A 22,176-nucleotide genomic window follows, 5' to 3' on the forward strand; every position below is an offset into this window, starting at 1 on the left:
CTGTCTGGCGGTCATCCCGGAAGTGGTGAAGGCGGTTGTGGTCAGTGCGGGCTCCCTCGGCCGGGCTGTGCGGGTGCTGCTGGCGACATGGCCGACACGGACCCGCGCTATCCCTGCTCCTCCATCGAGGATGACTTCAACTACGGCAGCTGCGTGGCCTCGGCCAGCGTGCACATCCGCATGGGTACGAGTTGGGTGGCCAGGGGGACCTGGGTGAGAATGAGTTTGCCAAGTGACCGGAGCGCAGCACAGTTCCCACGGGCCCGCCGGGTCGCCTGTGCCAGCGCTTGCTTCTCAACTTTCTCCCGTGGAAGGGTCAACGACGACGGGTCGGGACCCACAGGTTGAGAACCGCTGGCTGATGGCAACCGAGACTTTATCACCTCAGTCATTAATTTCTCTCCGTAGGGTCTAGAAGCCAGAATCCCTTTGAATGATGGCTTAGAAGTTTCCCAGGTCAATGCGTATGTCCTGGCAGCCTTCCTCTACAAAGCTATGATTTTTCATTTAAACTGTTGGGTGTCGTGTAAGGAAGCGGAATTCCTTGTCCACTACAGGTCAGCTGTTTACAGAAGGTGTCCCGGATTTAACCTGCCTGGGCAGTTGAAACCGGTTCTGGAAAAAAAAAAAAAAAGTGGTTTTGGCTCATCAAGAATCTTGGCACCTAGCACGATATTCCTAAAATGAATTTTGAAACTATTTTGACAAGTGAGCTCAGCTCTTAAAATGTATTAATTATGACAAAGTGCTTGTGGGAGAAAAATATGCCACCCTAGCTACTTTTGAGGTGCAGCGACGTAGTGTTAAGTTGTGTGTTGTCTTAAGTGTTTCCTGCCCAGAACTTTCTTGTTTTTCAAAGCAAAAGTGAAACTGTATCCATTCAATAACTGGGCGTTGCTTACCTCCTCAGCCCTTGACAACCACAATTCTACTTCCAGTCTTTATGAAACTGTTAGACATGCCTCAGGAAAAAGAAATCACACAGTTGAGGCTTCGTAACTGGCATCTTTCTGTTAGAATAATGTCTTCCGGGCGCATGCGTGTCATAGCGTGTGTCTGTCCGGCTTTCATTCTTCCTTTCTCTTGTGCCTGCTCCAGAACGCCATGGAGTTGAGATCATAAGATACATTGGGGTTTTTTCACCCTTCTGCTTGACATTACCTGCTTGGTCCCACAGTGTGTATTTGATTCCCCTCCTCCTCCCTTCCATGGCCTGATAGCTCATTGGCTCTCGCTACAGAAGCATCTTCCACTTTCTGTAGTGCCAGTGTACTTTCTTTATCAGCCGAAGGTCGTCCTCTTGGCTGCCTGTAAGTTTGGGCCATTCCAGATAAAACTGTTTGGTTGACACCCATGTGCAGGTTTTTGTGTATACATAGTTTCAACTCATTTGGATAAGTACCAAGGTGCTTGATAGCTGGGCCATACACAAGAATGTCTTTTGTACTGTAGGAAACCCCGAGACTGTGACCCTGCCTTGCTATCAGCACACAATGAAAGTTCTTCCCGTTCCCAGCTAGAATTTGGTTTTGCCAGTATTTTGGATTTGGGTCATTTTAATAGATTTTTCATCACTTATTTTACTTCCTGGTATATCTTTTGTAAGTGTTTTCTCCCAGTCTGTAGCTTGCTCTTTCATTCTCTTGATGATACCCACTGGAAAAATACTCTATTGTATGTGCATTTCATGCCCGCATATAATGTGTTTTGATCAAATCTACCCCCAATTTCCAACCCCATTGGTTCCTTTTACCTCTCAACTTCATATGCGCCTTTTTAAAAGAACCCGCTGGATCCAGGAGTGCTGCCTGTATGTACGTGGGAGTAGGGCCTATACTAACGCATGGGTGGCCACATCCCTGAAGAAAACTGACTCTCGCTCCCTGTCTTAGTCCGTGTTCTAGTGCTGAGCAGAGACACCATGACTAAGGCAACTCTTATAAGAAAAGGCATTTGATTGGGGCTTGCTTACAGTTCCAGAGGCTTGGCCCATTATCATCGTGGCGGGGGCATGGCAGTGCGCAGGCAGGCACTGGAGCAGTAGAGATCCACAGGCAGAAAGACATTGGTCCCTGCATGGACTTTTGAAACCTTAAAGTTCTCCCCCAGTGATACACTTCCTCCAGCAAGGACACGCCTCCTAATCCTCTGGTCCTTTCAAGTAGTGCCATTTCCTGGTGACTAAGCATCAAATATGAGCCTGTGAGCCTCTCTTACACCACCACACTCCCCTAGTGGCCATCAATTGCCAGTAGCTACTATGGTACACCATTTGAACATTGCTTTTCAATTGCAATATTTCATTTTTAGTCATTTTTTTAGTTTATTCGTTGACAGTTTCATACATGTATATACTATATCATATCCAGTCCTACTCCCCTCGGCACCCCTTTCTCATCTTCTTGTCATTTTGTTTTTTAATCTACTGAATCTAGTTAGTGCTGCCACATTTGCATGAGAATGGGGCCATTTACTGGAGCCAGGCAGTAATGAGCCCCTCGCTCCCACATTCCATTTTGCCTGGCTTGATCTTGTTCGAGGCCCATGCAGGGAGCCATAGACACTATGAGTTCCCGAGTGCAGCAGCTGGGCTGGGATGTGGGATGTGCTTCTCTGTATGTGTTGCTTTCATTAGTTGATAAACAATGGCTTAGCAGAGCAAAGCCAGACCATAAATCTGAACAGAGATACATAAAGAAGAGTAGGCGGAGTCAAAGAGATGCTGCCGTGTAGCTGCCAGAGGAGAAAGACTCCGCCAGAATCTCACCGTGGTAGGCCCCAGCCTTGTGGTGATACAGAGATGAACAGAAATGGGTTAAGATTAAAGACCTAGTTAGAAATACTCCCGAGGCATTGGCCAAACAGCGTCGTAATCAAATATAGTTTCTGCATGATTATTCGAGCTTAGGCAGCAGGGAAACGAGTGAGCAGCCTCCCTTTACAGGGCTGTGTCCTGGAGAAAATGTTCCATTGCATTCATTCCTCCCATCTTGCTCGCTCTTACATACTTCTCATCTCTCCTTTAATGTTCCTGAGCCTTGGCCTGGGGTAGGGGAACTGATATAGATGTCCCTTTCAGGGGAGAAAGGGACAGGGATGGGGAGAGGGAGAGAATGCTTGCACTTAACATTCAGATGTTCTCAGTTCCTGAACTGTGACTTACACTGTGGCCTTTACATATATGGCCTTTATGTCTTTGGGTTCCTAGTTAACTTTTTTTTTTTTTTTTTTTTTTTTTGGTTTTTTTCGAGACAGGGTTTCTCTGTGGTTTTGGAGCCTGTCCTGGAACTAGCTCTTGTAGACCAGGCTGGTTCGAACTCACAGAGATCCGCCTGCTTCTGCCTCCCGAGTGCTGGGATTAAAGGCATGCGCCACCACCACCCGGCCCTAGTTAACTTTTAAAGTCACAAATCATTGTAGAATTTTGGCAAATGCATTTTCTGTATCCGTCAGTAACAACTGCATTTCCTCGATGTCGATCATTCCATAAATGTGGTATATAACATTTGATTGATGTTCATGTATTGAACCATCCTGCCATTCCAGGAGTAAATCCCACTTAGTCTCGTGGAGTGTGTTTAAAATGCCACTGAATCTTCTTTGCTAGTTGTTGTTGTTCAGGGATACTGTGTCTGCATTCACCAGGCAGGTTGTGTTGTATTTTGTTGGCTCTTTATAACTTTGCTGTCAGGACAATGTTGCCTTTTCAGAAGTGTTTGGAGTAAGAAGGGAGCGGGTCTGTGTTGCAGATACGGGAGTGGATAGGATTGAAAGCTTCCTGCTGGTCCCAGAAATGATGAAATGAGACAATGGATCACTTCAGGGAAGGCCAGGGACAGAAGATGGCGGATATTGCAGGAAGCGAAGTTCCTGGAGAGATGGTACTGATGTCAGTGCAGCGTCTGGAGAGATGGTACTGAGATGTCAGTGCAGCGTCTGTAGAGGTGGTACTGAGATGTCAGTGCAGCGTCTGGAGAGATGGTACTGAGATGTCAGTGCAGCATCTGGAGAGATGGTACTGAGATGTTAGTGCAGCTTCTGGAGAGATGGTACTGAGATGTCAGTGCAGCATCTGGAGAGGTGGTACTGAGATGTCAGTGCAGCATCTGTAGAGATGGTACTGAGATGTCAGTGCAGCATCTGGAGAGATGATACTGAGATGTCAGTGCAGCGTCTGTAGAAGTGGTACTGAGATGTCAGTGCAGCGTCTGTAGAGGTGGTACTGAGATGTCTATAGCAGCATCTGGAGAGGTGGTACTGAGATGTCAGTGCAGCATCTGTAGAAGTGGTACTGAGATGTCAGTGCAACGTCTGTAGAGATGGTACTGAGATGTCAGTGCAGCGTCTGTAGAGGTGGTACTGAGATGTTAGTGCAGCATCTGTAGAGATGGTACTGAGATGTTAGTGCAGCGTCTGTAGAGATGGTACTGAGATGTCAGTGCGGCATCTGTAGAGATGGTACTGAGATGTCAGTGCAGCGTCTATAGAGGTGGTACTGAGATGTCTATAGCAGCATCTGGAGAGGTGGTACTGAGATGTCAGTGCAGCATCTGTAGAAGTGGTACTGAGATGTCAGTGCAGCGTCTGTAGAGATGGTACTGAGATGTCAGTGCAGCGTCTGTAGAGGTGGTACTGAGATGTCAGTGCAGCGTCTGTAGAAGTGGTACTGAGATGTTAGTGCAGCGTCTGGAGAGGTGGTACTGAGATGTCAGTGCAGCATCTGGAGAGATGGTACTGAGATGTCAGTGCAGCGTCTATAGAGGTGGTACTGAGATGTCTATAGCAGCATCTGTAGAGATGGTACTGAGATGTCAGTGCGGCATCTGTAGAGATGGTACTGAGATGTCAGTGCAGCGTCTGTAGAGGTGGTACTGAGATGTCTATAGCAGCATCTGGAGAGGTGGTACTGAGATGTCAGTGCAGCATCTGGAGAGGTGGTACTGAGATGTCAGTGCAGCGTCTGTAGAGATGGTACTGAGATGTCAGTGCAGCGTCTGTAGAGGTGGTACTGAGATGTCAGTGCAGCGTCTGTAGAAGTGGTACTGAGATGTTAGTGCAGCGTCTGGAGAGGTGGTACTGAGATGTCAGTGCAGCATCTGGAGAGATGGTACTGAGATGTCAGTGCAGCGTCTGTAGAGGTGGTACTGAGATGTCTATAGCAGCATCTGGAGAGATGGTACTGAGATGTTAGTGCAGCATCTGGAGAGATGGTACTGAGATGTTAGTGCAGCATCTGGAGAGATGGTACTGAGATGTCACTGCAGCATCTGGAGAGAGACCTTCATGAGGAAAGACTTAAAGCATGGCGGTATGTTTAATAAATGTACCTGATTTTTCTCCAACAACTCTGCACCTGACACAAAGGTAGATAAATAGAAGTCTCGCAGGCCACATTGCTGTCCTAAAACATTGACTTGGCCAGGGCCTGAAAGAACTTTTTGTGGCAGCATAACTTAATTTTAATGTTCCAAATGCCAAACTTGGAGGGGCTTTTGAGAGGCCTCAACAGTCTGATAATGGGGATAACCTGGGGAGGCTTCAAGAGGAAGTGGGAATCCCGTGGTGCCCACACTTCAGATGGGGAAAGAGGAGATTTTTGATGAGCTGTTTAGGAACACACACCAAATGTCACAGTGGGAAGTGTGCCCATTTAAAGCTGTGCTAGGAAATAGTGTAGTGTCGTGGGAAGGGCCTTGGCTGAAGGGTCTGAAAATTATAACAGCACTGAGTGTTTGTTTGACTAGCTGAGTGTGCAGGAACATCTTAGTTAGGAGCCCTGGAGACTGGGCCGATAACAGAAGCTGATCGCGTCTGTGTTTATTAGATTCTCAGCTCTTCCTTTTGTAATTAAATGGCTAAGCAAAATGCTTCCTTTAAATATAAGCAAAGTAGCTATTTATAATGTACACATTTTCTGGAAGATACTTTTGGAATACTGTACTTCTAATCCAGAGTCACTGGTGGAAAGCAATGAACCCTAAAGTAACAATGGAAAAATTATATGAGAATCAATTTCTGAATGTAGTATTCACCTTAAGTACGGAGTAAGTCCGTATAACTAGTCACTGTGATGCACCCCTATATATTAGTGTGTTAAACTAGTCTGTCTTATCAGTATGCCATGCACAGCCTGGAAAAATTAAGATACTACTATCTTGTACACTCATGAATACAACCTTATTATTCACAGGTCACTTTGCAATTTTATATGCTCACTTACTGTATCTTACATCTTTACTACAACTTTACTACAATCTTGTAAAATGTGGTCGTCTTCAGTAGTGTATATTACCATAATTGATTTAGCCATCATCTCTTGAGAGTTACCATCCTTCCTTCAAATAGAGATATGAGCTAAATGCACTTTCAATTTGGTTGGCGATATCACCGTTGACTGCCCAGCAGGCAGTATAGGAGGCTTCCTTCTTTGCACCCTCACAGATCCTTTCACAAAGCCTTTTGAACTGTCAATCTGATAGATCAGGGAATGGCCAAGTAATGTTTTCACCTTTATGAAGCATAAAGATTAAGATCAAAGAAAAATGCCTGTGAAAACATAGTTTTTCAGACAGTACGATAGCTCATTGGGTAAAAGGGTTTGCCACCAAGCCTGCCTATTTGAGTGAGGCAGGTCCTTGGACTGGCATGGCAGAGGAGGGCTCTAACCCTGGCATGGTCTCCTCTCCTCTGCATGCGAGCCATGGCACATGCCCCTCTCATCCACCAAACAAACAACTAAACAAGCAAAAAAAGAAACATTTTTTTCTAAGAAATTTGGTCCTGACAGGGGGACAAATATTTTGGAAAATCGTCATATGTCCTACTTCCCTCTCTTCCAGCCTTTCTCAGAAAAGTCTATAGCATCCTTTCTCTGCAAGTTCTCCTAACTACGGTGACCTCTGCTGTGTTCCTGTACTTCGAGGCTGTGCGGACATTTGTTCATGAAAGGTAGGAGAAGGCGACTGTTCGGAGCCATTTCCAGATAGTTCATCTGATGAGTATGTTGTTGCCTGTTAACTTTTAAAAAGGCCATCATCTAACTCCTAGGAGCCGGATTCATTTTTTGACAAAGGAGAATATTTCACAACACACTATTTTCCCTCATTTTAGCTTATAGTTTTCTAGGGTCAAACCATCACCTCCCGGGTTAGGAGTTTTTACTGCTGGCTGCTGAAATGGCTCAGTCCAGAAAAGCAAACCAACCCTCGTGGGACCCACAGGTAGAAAGAGAAAACTGACTCCTGTAAGTTGTCCTCTGACCGCCACATGTGTGCACGGGCACTCAGACACTCCTACCTCTCCCCCATGACACACAAACACAATTTTAAAAAAGAAAAGGAAAGCAGAACTTTTGCTGCATATATCATAATCATTTTGTTTTATTGTATTTGTTACTGTATTGTCCCTCAAGCCTAAGACTATACCTGCAAAATAAAGTTATGTGAAGAATGTGTGGTTTTGTTAATCTTGTTTCATTGATAGAATAATTTTACTGAGAGGTCTCTAGACTTAGCTACCTAGCTAGAGGACTTCTTAAAGATCTTCCTCTCGGCATAAGTATTTAAGTAGCTAAAAATAATATGGTTGTTTTATTTGAAAGAAAAAAATTTAAAGAGTGACTGTTTTCTAAGAAGCAGATTGTCTCTCCTCTTCCTACCAAAGGAGAGTCTTAAACTATTAATTAGCTACTCTGGGATGTAATTATTTAAATTTAGGGGATTTACCAAAGGGCTATAATATTTTTCATTTATTGTATTTCAGTTAATAAAATACTATGCTAATTGTAAACATTACTCCACTGTGAAGGACATTAGTAAAGGAAAGATGATTAGACAGGTCCCTCCCACTCTCTTACAGCCCCTCCCACTATCACAACCCCTCCCACTCTCTTACACCACCTTCCACTCTCTTTTTTTCTTCTTTTTTCTTTTTTTTATTAATTTATGTATTTATTAAAGATTTCTGTCTCTTCCCCGCCACCACCTCCCATTTCCCTCCCCCTCCCCCGATCAAGTCCCCCTCCCTCGTCAGCCCAAAGAGCAATCAGGGTTCCCTGCCCTGTGGGAAGTCCAAGGACCACCCACCTCCATCCAGGTCTAGTGAGATGAGCATCTAAACTGCCTAGGCTCCCACAAAGCCAGTACATGCAGTAGGATCAAAAACCCATTGCCATTGTTCTTGAGTTCTCAGTAGTCCTCATTGTCCGCTATGTTCAGCGAGGCCGGTTTTATCCCATGCTTTTTCAGATCCAGGCCAGCTGGCATTGGTGAGTTCCGATAGAACATCCCCATTGTCTCAGTGTGTGGGTGCACCCCTCACGGTCCTGAGTTCCTTGCTCATGTTCTCTCTCCTTCTGCTCCTGATTTAGACCTTGAGATTTCAGTCCGGTGCTCCAATGTGGGTCTCTGTCTCTGTCTCCTTTCATCGCCTGATGAAGGTTAATATCCAGGAGGATGCCTATATGTTTTTCTTTGGGTTCTCCTTATTTAGCTTCTCTAGGATCACTAATTATAGGCTCAATGTCCTTTGTTTATGGCTAGAAACCAAATATGAGTGAGTACATCCCATGTTCCTCTTTTTGGGTCTGGCCCCATCTCACACCCATCTCAACTTTTCCAGACAGAAAGTAAGTTTTTTTTTTCTTTATTTCGTATGGATCCAGACTTTATTCTTGTACTTTTATGAACATAGAAAATCATAGATTTTACTAAATTGTATACTATTATCCCTATTATTTTTAGGCTTAAAATACTTTTAATGTTATGTCTTTCAGCCCCGCTTTAATTTTGGTGTTTGCCCTCGGCTCTCTGGGCTTGATTTTTGCATTAACTTTGCACAGACACAAGCATCCTCTGAACATCTACCTGCTTTTTGCATTTGTGAGTACTTTGATATTATCTCTGCCATTAGCATTTAGCCTGAGCTTCCAAAATACTTGTTAAAATGTGTGTGTGTACGTGTGTAACAATGGGAGAATAAAATCGAGCTGTGTCCACAGGTGTTTGCCTATGCATGAATATGTGGGGGTCAGAGCTTGGCACTAGGTGTCTTTTCCATTCCCCACCTTAGGTTTTTTCTCCTTCCTTTTTTTTTAAATATTTATTTATTTATTTATTATGTATACAATATTCTGTCTCTGTGTATGCCTGCAGGCCAGAAGAGGGCACCAGACCCCATTACAGATGGTTGTGAGCCACCATGTGGTTGCTGGGAATTGAACTCTGGACCTTTGGAAGAGCAGGCAATGCTCTTACCCTCTGAGCCATCTCTCCAGCCCTTAGGGTTTTTTTTTTTGTTGTTGTTGTTTGTTTTTTGTTTTTCGTGACACGGTTTCTCTGTGCCTTTGGAGCCTGTCCTGGAAATAGCTCTTGTAGACCAGGCTGGCCTCAAACTCAGAGATTCACCTGCCTCTGCCTCTCAAATACTGGGATTAAAGGTGTGCACCACCACCACCTAGACCCATCATAGTTCCTGAGACAGGGTTTCTGAGAATTTGAATGTGCCAATTCAACTCAACTTGCTAAGTGGTAAGCTGCAGAAATCCACCAGTCTCTGCTGTCTAGCCCTCGGGACACAAACATGTGTCACCACACTAGACATTGTATCTGGTGCTAGGGATCAGAACTTGGGTCCGCGTGCTGGCACAGCAAGCACTTAACCCCCTGAGCCATCTTCCCAGCCCTGAAGTTTTAATTAAAATATGTAGGGTTAAGCCAGCCCCTTAGGGGGCGGGCTTGCCTCGGGTGAATGTTTACTTATAAATCAGGCACGAGGGAACCCGCAGGCCCTTTTTGCTTCCTGTGCTATGCTGGAACCTTGGTTCTGTAAGTTTATTTCTTCATTAAAGCTGTACATATTCTTTACAATCTGCCTGCATTTATTTACGCCGCTACATATATATATTAGGAAATTACAAATATATGCTCTTTTAGAACCTTTAATGATTGTCTGCATTGGTGGTTCTTCTGTCATTAGGATTTTAGTGGCAAATACTGAAGTCATATGACCTGGCTTCGCAACCCTCTGCTTATGTGGCAGTTGGCAAAGCAGTTGGGCTTTTTGTAGCTGATCTTTCTCACAGATAAGGAAGGAATAGGACACTGGAAACAGCACACAGTCGAGGAGAGCACGATGGCGCTGAAACCAGCGCACACTCTGAAGTAGTGCTTTTTGAAAAAGATAAGTGCATGCCTGTACACACGCACACACGCACACACGCACGCACGCACGCACACACACACACCCTGACAGAGCTGGCAAAATTCCCTTCCTTTCTTACTTTGCTCTAGAAGGACAAAGGAAAAAACAAAGTCATCTCCAGTAAAACCAGCGTCAAAAGTGTGTTTTACGGACTTCCTTGTTTGTTAAACCATGTTAGCTAAGCATATGACGAACAGGTTCCTTAACAACAGTGACATCATGAAACCTTCGGCTGATGTTTTCTAGTGAGCGCTCTCACGGCTGAGCAGAAGGGGGGCCTATCCTTTTCTACAGAGACACCCGTCTTTCTGAAACGGGGTTGCAACAGATTTGAAGATTGACATGATTTTCTTTCAAGATTTATTTTTAATCTTACGGTGTAACTGTTTTCCTATATGTATTTATGTGTGCATGTGCCCCTGTGCATGTGGAGACCAGAAGAGGATGTTGGGCGCCTTAGAAATGAACTAGAGTTCAAACAGCTGTGACTACCCTGTGGGTGCTGGGAGCTGATGGCTGATCCCCTACAGGAGTACCCAGTGCTCTCAACCACGGAACCATCACCCCAGAGCTGTTTGTTTGTACATATTATTATGTGTGTACCTGATACGTGTATGTGGAGGTGTTCACAGCACAGGATGCCCGTGGAGGCCAGAGGATGACTGTGCAGTTGGGTCACTCCTACTTTACGTGGGTTGTCGGACTTGTACAGTGAACATCTTTAGGGAGTGAGTCATCTTGCTGGCTTTGTTCTATTTGTTTGTTCGTGTTTGCCTCCTCCCTGTCTCCTGCTGCAAATGTGGTGGAAATTGGAATCTGACCTAAGGGCTGGACATTGCACACGAGTGTGTCAGAATCTACACTGTGATGTGAGGACTGCACACGAGTGTGTCAGCATCTACAGTGTGATGTGAGGACTGCACACGAGTGTGTCAGCATCTACACTGTGATGTGAGGATTACACACTAGTGTGTCAGCATCTACACTGTGATATGAGGACTGCACACGAGTGTGTCAGCATCTACACTGTGATGTGCGGATTACACACTAGTGTGTCAGCATCTACACTGTGATATGAGGACTGCACACGAGTGTGTCAGCATCTACACTGTGATGTGAGGATTACACACTAGTGTGTCAGCATCTACACTGTGATGTGAGGACTGCACACGAGTGTGTCAGCATCTACACTGTGATATGAGGACTGCACACGAGTGTGTCAGCATCTACACTGTGATGTGAGGACTGCACACGAGTGTGTCAGCATCTACACTGTGATGTGAGGACTGCACACGAGTGTGTCAGCATCTACACTGTGGTGTGAGGACTGCACACGAGTGTGTCAGCATCTACACTGATATGAGGACTGCACACGAGTGTGTCAGCATCTACACTGATATGAGGACTGCACACGAGTGTGTCAGCATCTACACTAATATGAGGACTGCACACGAGTGTGTCAGCATCTACACTGTGGTGTGAGGACTGCACACGAATGTGTCAGCATCTACACTGATATGAGGACTGCACACGAGTGTGTCAGCATCTACACTGTGATGTGAGGACTGCACACGAGTGTGTCAGCATCTACACTGTGATGTGAGGACTGCACACGAGTGTGTCAGCATCTACACTGTGGTGTGAGGACTGCACACGAGTGTGTCAGCATCTACAGTGTGATATGAGGACTGCACACGAGTGTGTCAGCATCTACACTGTGATATGAGGACTAGACGCTGCACTCTAACCCTAAGCCCAACCCTAACCCTAACTCTAGACCCCAGCCCCTAACCTAACCACACATATCAACAGTGTATTCCATTTCTGGGATCCGTTACTGAGTTCCTGGAATTACCAACCACTGAGGCAGGGTGCTAGTTTCATTGCTTCCGCATCTTTGTATAAGTCCAATACTGTTCTTACTCTGGTTCCGAAGACTGTTGGCTCTAGGTAGGATGGAGTACAATGGCTGCTTCCTTACCATTATAATTACACAGTCATTGCTGTATCTTCTGCCTTTGCCTTCGTGGTACAATGTATCAGACAGTTGATCAAATCTAACTAGAGATGATATAATCAAGGAGAAAGAGAGCCTAGAATATAAGGCTTAATATCTCCAAATCTTTTGTTTTGGCAAGAATTCAGCTACTTATGACATGACTTAAACAATACAAAATAACTCATGAGAGTTATCCTGAGCTCAGCCAGCTGTGTAGTTCAGGCACTCCTGAAGTATTGTATAATATAAGCACGTTGCCCTATCCAAATAGCATTCAGTTTAAATTAAGTGAATAAAGCGGGGAGGGGGGAAGCCATGTACTCTTCGAGCACAGCCCAGTGGCTGTGCACCCCCTCAGTCAGCTTGTTAGAATACAGTCACGTGGTGAGACCTAGCTGCAAGGGAGGCTACAAATGTGCTGTTTCATCTGAACAGCCAGGTGTCCAGGTACAAAATCTGTTGCTGGAGAAGAAAGAGATTTTTATTGCAAGGCTGTTTTAAGGTACTTCATCAAAGTACATAACAAAATATTTTATGTTTCTTATGTTTATTTGTGTGAGGTGTTGAGGGTTTGCAGTATCATTTTCTTGATTTTTATCTAGCTTGAAAAAATTTAATTTTCTGTTAATTCTACTCTCTGACTTTCCTATTACAGATGAAAAATCTGTTTAAAGCTTAAAGAGCCATGATGAGAATGTAAATCTTCACGATGCATTGAGGGCCCATGTTTGTTACAGTAGGATTGTATTGTCCTGCCCTATGTCTGTCACGAGGCTTCTCTGAAGCTAACATGAACGGTTCTCATGGGACCACACTGGACTGCTAGAAGTGAGCGTGTGTGTGTGAGATAGTGTCCATTTTTCACACATTCACTAATTACAGTTTCTTCTCTTAGACACTGTTGGAAGCTCTGACTGTGGCAACTGTTGGTAAGTCTTTCATGTGTTACCATTTTACTGTCGACAAAATATTTTAGATAACAACGTATTTGGGGTTAAAGTTTAACATCATAGGATGTTATATTAAAAACGTGGCACAGAGTGAAGATTGCTGATAAGCAAAAGTCAAATATTTATACTTTACATAGTTTTCGCTGAGCCGAGAGGACATGGAAAAGTTGAAGGGAAACAGAAAGAATTCAGAATAGCTTTTCACTTATGATCTCCTGATGACAGAGACGAGAAGCTGGAGTTTATCTCCCAAGTCCCAAGGGCTCTTCTGTCACACTCCCTAAACTACCCACTGAACTGTGATGGCCTCACCCCCATGCTCCCCCAAATGCACCCCAGGATACGCAGTCTTTTCCATTTCTGATGCCGTGTGTGTGTGTGTGTGTGTGTGTGTGTGTGTGTTTCCTGGCTAAGAGCTACTGCAATCACCTTATGTACCCTAATAATGTCTCGAATTAAAAATTAAGCAAATCACAGTAAAACTCTTGAGTGGTTTACAGTGTGTGTCGCAAAGGTCAGCATTAACTGACGGCCAGCAAGTCATTCATCCTTATGAGAAGTACATTTATCCCTATCCATTCGATTCCAGTTTCATTGAATCTGTATCTTTTGTAATCTACCACTCTTTTTAGAAGAACCAAAATACAGATAAATACTAAGAAATAGCAAACTAAGTGGACTGGAAGCTTTTCAGCATAGAAAGGAAGTGCCATTGGCTTATCTGTAGTTTTAGCAACTGATATTCCTTATCGTTGTCATGACAGTGTTGTCATCTGTCCCTCCCCCAGGGCCACCGTACCATTAATGTAAGGAGTGTGAAAATAAATATGGTTACTAGGAGTGGAGTTAAAATACACAGATGAAGTAATCTGAGAAGATTATTTTTCTTATGGATTGCAGTATTCTATTCTATGTGATCAGAATGCCAAATTATTAACAAGAAGTAAAATGACTATGTATTTTTCTTGTCTTCACCTTCCAAATTCTGTAATGCCATAAGCAAATATTTTAATGATTTATTAATAGAAATAACAAGTACAATTCATCTTGGAAAAAACTTTGAATTACTTAAGTGGCTGGGGTTCAAAACACTTAATCTCCTTAAAAGAAGCTGAATTGAACTTTCTGTTAAAAGAGTAGCAGATATCCATTACAGTGGCCCTCACTGCTTGGGATGGTTACTCTGTTGTCTATTACAATGGAACTCACTGCTCAGGACCCTACTCTGTTGTCTATTACAGTGGCCCTCACTGCTCAGGACCCTACTCTGTTGTCTATTACAGTTGAACTCACTGCTCAGGACCCTTACTCTATTGTCTATTACAGTGGCCATCACTGCTCGGGACTGTTACTCTGTTGTCTATTACAGTTGAACTCACTGCTCTGGATGGTTACTCTGTTGTCTATTACAGTTGAACTCACTGCTCAGGACCCTTACTCTGTTGTCTATTACAGTTGAACTCACTGCTCAGGACCCTTACTCTGTTGTCTATTACAGTTGAACTCACTGCTCAGGACCCTTACTCTGTTGTTTATTACAGTTGAACTCACTGCTCAGGACCCTTACTCTGTTGTCTATTACAGTTGAACTCACTGCTCAGAACCCTTACTCTGTTGTCTATTACAGTTGAACTCACTGCTCAGGACCCTTACTCTGTTGTTTATTACAGTTGAACTCACTGCTCAGGACCCTTACTCTGTTGTCTATTACAGTTGAACTCACTGCTCAGGACCCTTACTCTGTTGTCTATTACAGTTGAACTCACTGCTCAGGACCCTTACTCTGTTGTCTATTACAGTTGAACTCACTGCTCAGGACCCTTACTCTGTTGTCTATTACAGTGGCCCTCACTGCTCGGGACTGTTACTCTGTTGCAGAAGGGAGTTTGGTGACCCCCACAGCAGTGTGCTCTAAGAGAGTCCAGATCAGTTGTAAAGCAGGCTGTGATTGGTTCCTGTGCCCTGTGGAGTGGGGAAATGGCAGACAGTCTTAGACAGCCTTAGTGTCCTTGCTTGCTCCTCTGCCTTGGTGTGGGCTGCTCAGCTGATTCAGCTGTCTAACTACTAGTTCAGGACCCAGACCACTGTCATTCGTAACCGAGGGACTGCTACAGAGATCCTGATAAAGTGCAAATGGAGTCACTCCTGTTTGTCTATAGAATGTCTTTAGAGCGTGGTTAACTGTAAGATAATGTGGCCTGCTTTATTTGTATGAGTAACTATTTGGGAGCTTTTAATTTTGTTATCAGTACGGTTTCACTGAATCAATATATTTAAGACTGGGTGAAGAAGTTTGCTTTTATTGGTGAATGGAATGGAAGAAAGGGAGAGTGGGTGGGGACAGGAGAACAGTGGAGTGACATGATTAAGTCCATCATGAACATGTATGAAAATGCTACCCTGAAGCCCATTACTATGTATATGTAATCAGTAAATGCAACAAAAACATTTTTAAAAGCTACAATGTAAGCAAACTGTTTGTTACTGTAGGCAAGGCTGTTTGGTATTGGCTGTCTGTGCATTTTAATCAACTTTACTTTTACAGTTACTTTCTATGATGTATACCTGGTTCTGCAAGCTTTTATACTGACTACTGCGGTCTTTCTTGGCTTGACTGCCTATACTCTACAGTCAAAGAGAGATTTCAGCAAATTTGGAGCAGGGTAAGTAGTAAGTCTTGTCTTATATGCTTCCTTTAAGTTAGATTTTATCAACTCTCTGATACACCATACCACAAAGTCTATCACAGTCTCAACAATGTTTAAAAGTCCAAAGCTCAAAGTCTTTTCTGAGGTTCATACAATCTCTTAACCATAATCCCCTCTAAAACAAAATAAAAAAGCAGATCACATACTTCTAACATGTAATAGCACAGGATATGCATTACCATTCCAAAATGTAGGGAAGGGAGCATGGTGAAGAAATCCTGGACCAAAGCAAGACTGAAAACCAGCTGGGCAAACTCCATGTCTGATGTCAAAACACTCTTCACATCTTCAACTCCGTTCAGCTTTGTTGACTGCAGCACATTTTTTTCACTTGGGCTGGTTCCACTCCCTGTTGGCAGCTCTCCTCAGCAGTTACCCCACAACTCTGGCATCAAATTTTGGGGGTCTCCAAGGCAGTCCAGGTTTCAACTTCACAGCTTCATACAACAGCCTCTCGAGGCCTCCATTCACAAGCATCCCTGACACATGCCTGACCTCGGTGACTTTCTTAGATGTGGACACAAATTCCATAACCCCTTTCATCTGTCTTTAACTCTAAAGCCAGAACCACGAATTGCAAAGCTCTGTGTTTGCTGGGACTGGAGCACAGCTTCCTCGTTCAGTTACCTCTTCAACAGCTTTCTGGTTTTGGTTGTTACTTTTACTCCCAAAGCTTGGCTGTCCTTGAACTTGCTCTGTAGACCAGGCTGCCCTCAAACTCAGAGATTCACCAGCCTCTGCTGGAATTAAAGGTGTATACCACCACACCAGGCTCTAAACTTTTCTTTAGTTCTTTTCAAAAGTTGAAAACTTAGATTGGTGAGATCCTGCCCTGCAGTCACCACTCCCTTTATTTTAATTCTTAATCCTTTATCTCCTTGAACACAGGATTTAGCTCTGTTACACTTCCTGGTGCTCCTTCTTACAATCTATACATTTTGTATTTTTATTTGCTCAGTTTGCTCCTTTTCATTATAAATCTTCATGAGAGTTAACACCAGTAACAACACAACAGAGTCTATACTAGGCTATTTTGAGTTTCCCATGCCAATAGAATTAATCTAAAACTCTCCATTTTAGCCCCTGGCAGACTCTTCAGACAAGGTCAAAAAGCAGCCACATTCTTCGCCAAAATATCACAAGAATGATCTCTAGGCTACTACTATATTAATCTTCCCTACTGTAACCTCTTGAGCAAGTCGTGCCTCCACCCCCTTCATCTAATCCCACTCAGCCACTGTTTTCCAGGCTCCTGCCTGGCCCATTAGGCGGCAATTAAAGCCTTCAACCGCTTTTCAAATCCATAGTCCCAACCAAAGTCCAGATTCCTTCAAACAAAAGCAAGGTCAGACCTGTCACAGTCATACTCCAGTCCCTGGTACCAACTTCTGTTTTAATTAGGGTGTCTATTGCTGTGAGGAGACCATGACCATGTAACTATTATAAAGGAAAACATTTAATTGGGGTGGTCCATTTACAGTCCATTATCATCATGGTGGGACATGGCCACATGCAGGCAGATGTGGTGCTGGAGAAGTATTGAGAATCATACATCTTGTAGGCAACAGGAAGTGGTTTGATACCCTAGATGTGGCTTGGGCATATCTGAGACCTCAAAGTCTGCCCACATAGTGACATACTTCCTCCAACAAGGTCATACTTACTCTAACAGTGCCACACTTTTTATGTCCCCATGAGCTTCTGGGGGCCAATGCCATTCAAACTGCCACAGTCCCTACTTCCAGTTCCAGAGGACATGATGCCCTCTTCTGACATCTTCAATGTCAGGCAGGTGCATGGTACACATACATGCATACATACATGCATACAGGCAGAACACTCATACACATAAAATAAAAAAGCAAACTTTACAAAAAAAGTGTTTTCATAATGAACAGGATTGTGAAGTGTTTACATTTTGTTTTCTCCAGGCTGTTTGCTGTTTTGTGGATTTTGTTCTTGGCAGGATTTTTGAAGGTAAGTGTGTTAGGACAGTTAACTCAAATGCAATTCTGCCTATGTCAACGTAAGCCAACCAAACTTTCTGCAGAGTTGTCTATAGAGGACAGTTAGAATTAGCTAAAGGATTTATATAGGATTTTTAGGATAATTTCAGTAAAAATCATGGTCTTATATTCATCATTATTGCTGATTGAGAAAAAGATGGTTGCACAAATAAATGAAGTTAACAAAAAGGCTCCTCCTTGTAGCTGCCAACCTCCAAGTGGCACATTTAATTCTGAAAAAGAGTGGGCTGATGAGAATAAAGACTATACACCTCACGGCCTGAATTCTGTCCCTGAAACCCACATAGTGGAAGGTGGGGACCAACTCTGGCAAGTTGTCTTCTGACCTCCACATTCTTTCTTGCTTGCTGTGCTATGCACAGTCTCCGATAAATAAGTAAATGTCATAAAAAATTCATTCTTAAAAAGAAACATTTTAGCAGGGCCATGGTGGTGCATGCCTTTAATCCCAGCACTCAGGACACAGAGGCAGGTGGATTTCTGTGAGTTCGAGACCAGGCTGGGCTACAGAGCAAGTTCCAGGACATCCAGGACTACATAGAGAAGCCCTGTCTCAAAAAACAAACAACAACAACAAAAGTAACATTTTAAAGCAGTGGATGTTTAGAATGCTACTGTTCATAGTCAAGTAGTTAACTTAATTGAAAGAAAGCTGTCTTTCCATACATACTTCTGTCAAGCAAACGCGACTTTAGGTCTGCCTGCCTTCTTTCTGCCTGTAAAAGTCATACATCAGTGCTGTATGCCATTGTTACATATGCAACTAGCCATAGATTCATACATCAGTGTTCTACATCAACATTGTATGCCATGGTTACACATACAGCTAGCCGTAGGTTGGTATGAAAAGTAATTGAAGTAGATCTAACATGACCCCTAAATATGAACATATTTCTTTCATCCCTTGCTTGTAGGTTTTTTTCCATAGTGAAGTGGTAGAATTGGTCTTGGCGTCTCTAGGCGCCCTTCTTTTCTGTGGCTTTATCATCTATGACACACACGCGCTGATGTACCAGCTGTCTCCTGAAGAGTATGTGCTAGCTGCCATCAGTCTCTACTTGGACATTATCAACCTGTTCCTGCACCTGCTGCGGTTTCTGGAAGCAGTTAGTAAAAAGTAACTGAACAGTAGACAAAGACTGCTTTATGTTGTAAAAAGTTTGAATTACACTTAAATATTAAAATCATTTGTCATCTTTCTCGGCATTCTATGTTCTTCTCCACTTTAGAATCTTACTATTCTCTGTGCTATTTCCAGATTCTTGACAAGATATTAAAATTGCTTTATACTTTTTTTGTAAATTAAGGCAGGGTCTCACTGTGTAGTCCAACTCATGATCTTACTATGTCAGCTTCCTACATTCTGGGAATACAGGCATATATCACCTTCTTTATTAAATTTTTAGACCTAAATTAGCCATAACTAGCAGTTCATCTATAATTCAAAATAATAAATAGATTTAGCTTTTCTTTTAATAAGTGTTTTGTGTGGACGTATGTATGTGCACTTTGTGCATGTCTGGTGTTAGCAGAGGCCAGCGGGAGGTGCTGTGTCACCCGGAACTGGAGTTACAGGTGGTTGTGATGTGAAAACTGCCCCGCTGTTCATCTCTTAAAAATGCCTCGTTTAGGGCTGGAGAGATGGCTCAGCGGTTAGGAGCACTGACTGCTCTTCCGGAGGACCCGGGTTCAATTCCCAACACCCACATGGTAGCTCACAACTGTCTGTAACTCCAGTTCCAGGAGATCTGACACCTTCACATCAATGCACATTAAATAAATAAATCATTAAAAAATGCCTCGTTTATAAATGGAAAATCAGTGGTGGAAAATCTACTTGAGAAGTGAATGGTGTTTGTGTTAATGGCAGCACATTTTGTCTGGTTAGGCCTTTTTGTTTTTATTTTTTACTGTTGGAGTGGTATTCACATCACTGTATGTGCCCTATGCCAAGCATGAGAGCTTCCAGAGGAAATATTCCCACAGGGAATGGGACGTGTCCAACTTAATTGTTTTTTTATATCACATACAGGTAAGCCTGTGTGCACAAGGACTAAGAACGTAGAACTAGTAGGTGTAGAGAAACCAGCAACTCATGGGACAGAGGCAGGAAGACGGGAAGACAGAGGGATCAGAGCGCATTTGATGGCTGAAATCTTGTGGACGAAGAGGTGCAGTGTGGCCGGGTGGTGCAGGGCTTTAGTCCCAGGACTGGGGGTGGGGCAGAGGGAAGTAGATCTCCGAGTTCGAGGCTAGTTTAGTCTACAAAGTGGGTTCCAGGACAGCCAGAACTGTTACACAAAGAAACCCCATCTCAGAAAAGCAAAGTTTTCTGCAGAACTGAGACCTGGCTTCAGTCCACTTGATGTGGTTTCTGTGGCTTGGTGTCAGCAGGAAGCTTCAGTCAGGCCTCAGCTTCCATCTCTGTAGAGCACAGTCCTGATAGCTCAGCTGTCCCGGGAACCGGAAGTCACCGTCTGAATTGCAGAACTCTTTCTGTTCTTGGGGACTCAGGAATCCCATGGGAAGACCTGGCTGTTGGAGCCCCTCTTTCTGCCAAGTTCAGTTGTGGCACACGCCTTTCGGATGACAAACCAGTTGTTTTCCTGTCAAGCACTCAGCATTACTGGTTGTGCATGTAGTTCCAAAAGCTTGTTCAGCTCTTCCGATTGTGTGTGTGTGCGCATGCCTGTATACAGGCGAATGTGTGTGTAGGTGCTGCTCCATGTCACTACTGTATACAGGCGAATGTGTGTGTAGGTACCTCTCTATGTCATTCCTGTATACAGGCGAATGTGTGTGTAGGTGACACTCCATGTCATTCCTGTACACAGGCGAATGTGTGTGTAGGTGACACTCCATGTCATTACTGTATACAGGCGAATGTGTGTGTAGGTGACACTCCATGTCATTACTGTACACAGGCGAATGTGTGTGTAGGTGCCTCTCCATGTCATTACTGTACACAGGCGAATGTGTGTGTAGGTGCCTCTCCATGTCATTCCTGTACACAGGCGAATGTCTGTGTAGGTGACACTCCATGTCATTCCTGTACACAGGCGAATGTGTGTGTAGGTGCCTCTCCATGTCATTCCTGTACACAGGCGAATGTGTGTGTAGGTGACACTCCATGTCATTACTGTATACAGGCGAATGTGTGTGTAGGTACCTCTCCATGTCATTACTGTACACAGGCGAATGTGTGTGTAGGTGACACTCCATGTCATTACTGTACACAGGCGAATGTGTGTGTAGGTGACACTCCATGTCATTACTGTACACAGCCGAATGTCATTCCATGTCATTCCTCAGGTGCCACCCACCACTTTTCTTTCTAGACAATGTCTTTTGCTGGCTGGAACTTGTCTAATAGGCTGGCTGTGAGGCCCAAGGATCCACAGTGTCTTGTCTGCCTAGTGCTGGACATTTCTTTAATGTGGGTTCTAAGGATTAAGATCAGATCCTCTTGGGTCTGACCTCTCTTGAGCCCCACTCTTCCATCTTTCTGAATGTACCCATTCTAGAGTTCATGCATGCATTTTGGAATCAAGGAAGGAATTAGCAATACTAAAACAGAACAAAAGTCAACAACAAAAAACTCCATGCCATTTCCCCTCTAGAACTTTCAATTATTTAGTTCCCAATTCAGTTTTTAAAAGGATGTTGTAATACTAAATTGTGGAATGTATTTTAATACCATTATAGGTTGTTTTTGAGAGTTCTAAACTTATTCCATTTTACAAGCTGGGTCATAGTTTCAGTGTCTTAAGCAAAGGCCTATTAATCAATAACACTCCTGATAACAAGGACTAGGGAGGGAGCACTATAAGGCCTGAGTCAGCCCCACAACATATCCAAGCAATGACCAAAAAAGGATAGTTCCTATAACCCCCTCCCCAAACAGGCCCAGATTTGCCCAAGTATGCCCAAATATGGAAAAACAAAAATTAGAAATGTATTAACGTAACTGCTGCTTGTTTGAGCAATCATGTTAGAAGTGCCATAGTTGGGATGGAAAGATGGCTCAGCGGTTAAGAGCACTGACTGCTCTTCCAGAGGTCCTGAGTTCAATTCCCAACAACCACGTGTTGGCTCACAACCACCTATAATGAGATCTGGACTACAGGCAGGATACTGTATAAATAAATAAATAAATCTTTAAAAAAAAAGAAAGCACAGAGGACACAAAGAGTGCCAGAAAGAAAGAAAGAAAGAAAGAAAAGAAAGAAAAAGAAAGAAAGGACATAGTTGTTCCTGAAATTTACCGAGCTGTGCTGAAAAGGACCTGCAGG

At 43.7% G+C, this 22,176-nt stretch overlaps 1 protein-coding gene across 1 annotated transcript; it reads left to right on the forward strand.

Moving 5' to 3' along the window:
- Tmbim4 (transmembrane BAX inhibitor motif containing 4) lies at nt 1-19,082 on the forward strand. Its single transcript, XM_041671750.1, has 7 exons — nt 1-184; nt 6,840-6,948; nt 8,774-8,879; nt 13,095-13,128; nt 15,695-15,812; nt 17,789-17,834; nt 18,799-19,082. The coding sequence occupies exons 1-7, from the start codon at nt 88-90 to the stop codon at nt 19,003-19,005; spliced, it is 717 nt and encodes a 238-aa protein (XP_041527684.1). The 5' UTR covers nt 1-87; the 3' UTR covers nt 19,006-19,082.
- The last annotated feature ends 3,094 nt before the right edge of the window (nt 19,083-22,176 follow it).

Source organism: Microtus oregoni, unplaced genomic scaffold (assembly GCF_018167655.1).
Source record: "Microtus oregoni isolate MIOR12 unplaced genomic scaffold, Mior012 000001F_ref0000356, whole genome shotgun sequence".
NCBI lineage: Eukaryota > Metazoa > Chordata > Mammalia > Rodentia > Cricetidae > Microtus > Microtus oregoni.

What these genes read in the sequence shown, in the direction of transcription:
- Tmbim4 (XM_041671750.1), top strand. Translation starts at nt 88, where the DNA reads ATGGCCGACACGGACCCGCGCTATCCCTGCTCCTCCATCGAGGATGAC. An exon ending in CAGCGTGCACATCCGCATGG is followed by an intron (nt 185 to 6,839) that starts GTACGAGTTGGG and finishes CCTCTCTTCCAG; the next exon opens with CCTTTCTCAGAAAAGTCTAT. An exon ending in TCTTGGCAGGATTTTTGAAG is followed by an intron (nt 17,835 to 18,798) that starts GTAAGTGTGTTA and finishes CCTTGCTTGTAG; the next exon opens with GTTTTTTTCCATAGTGAAGT.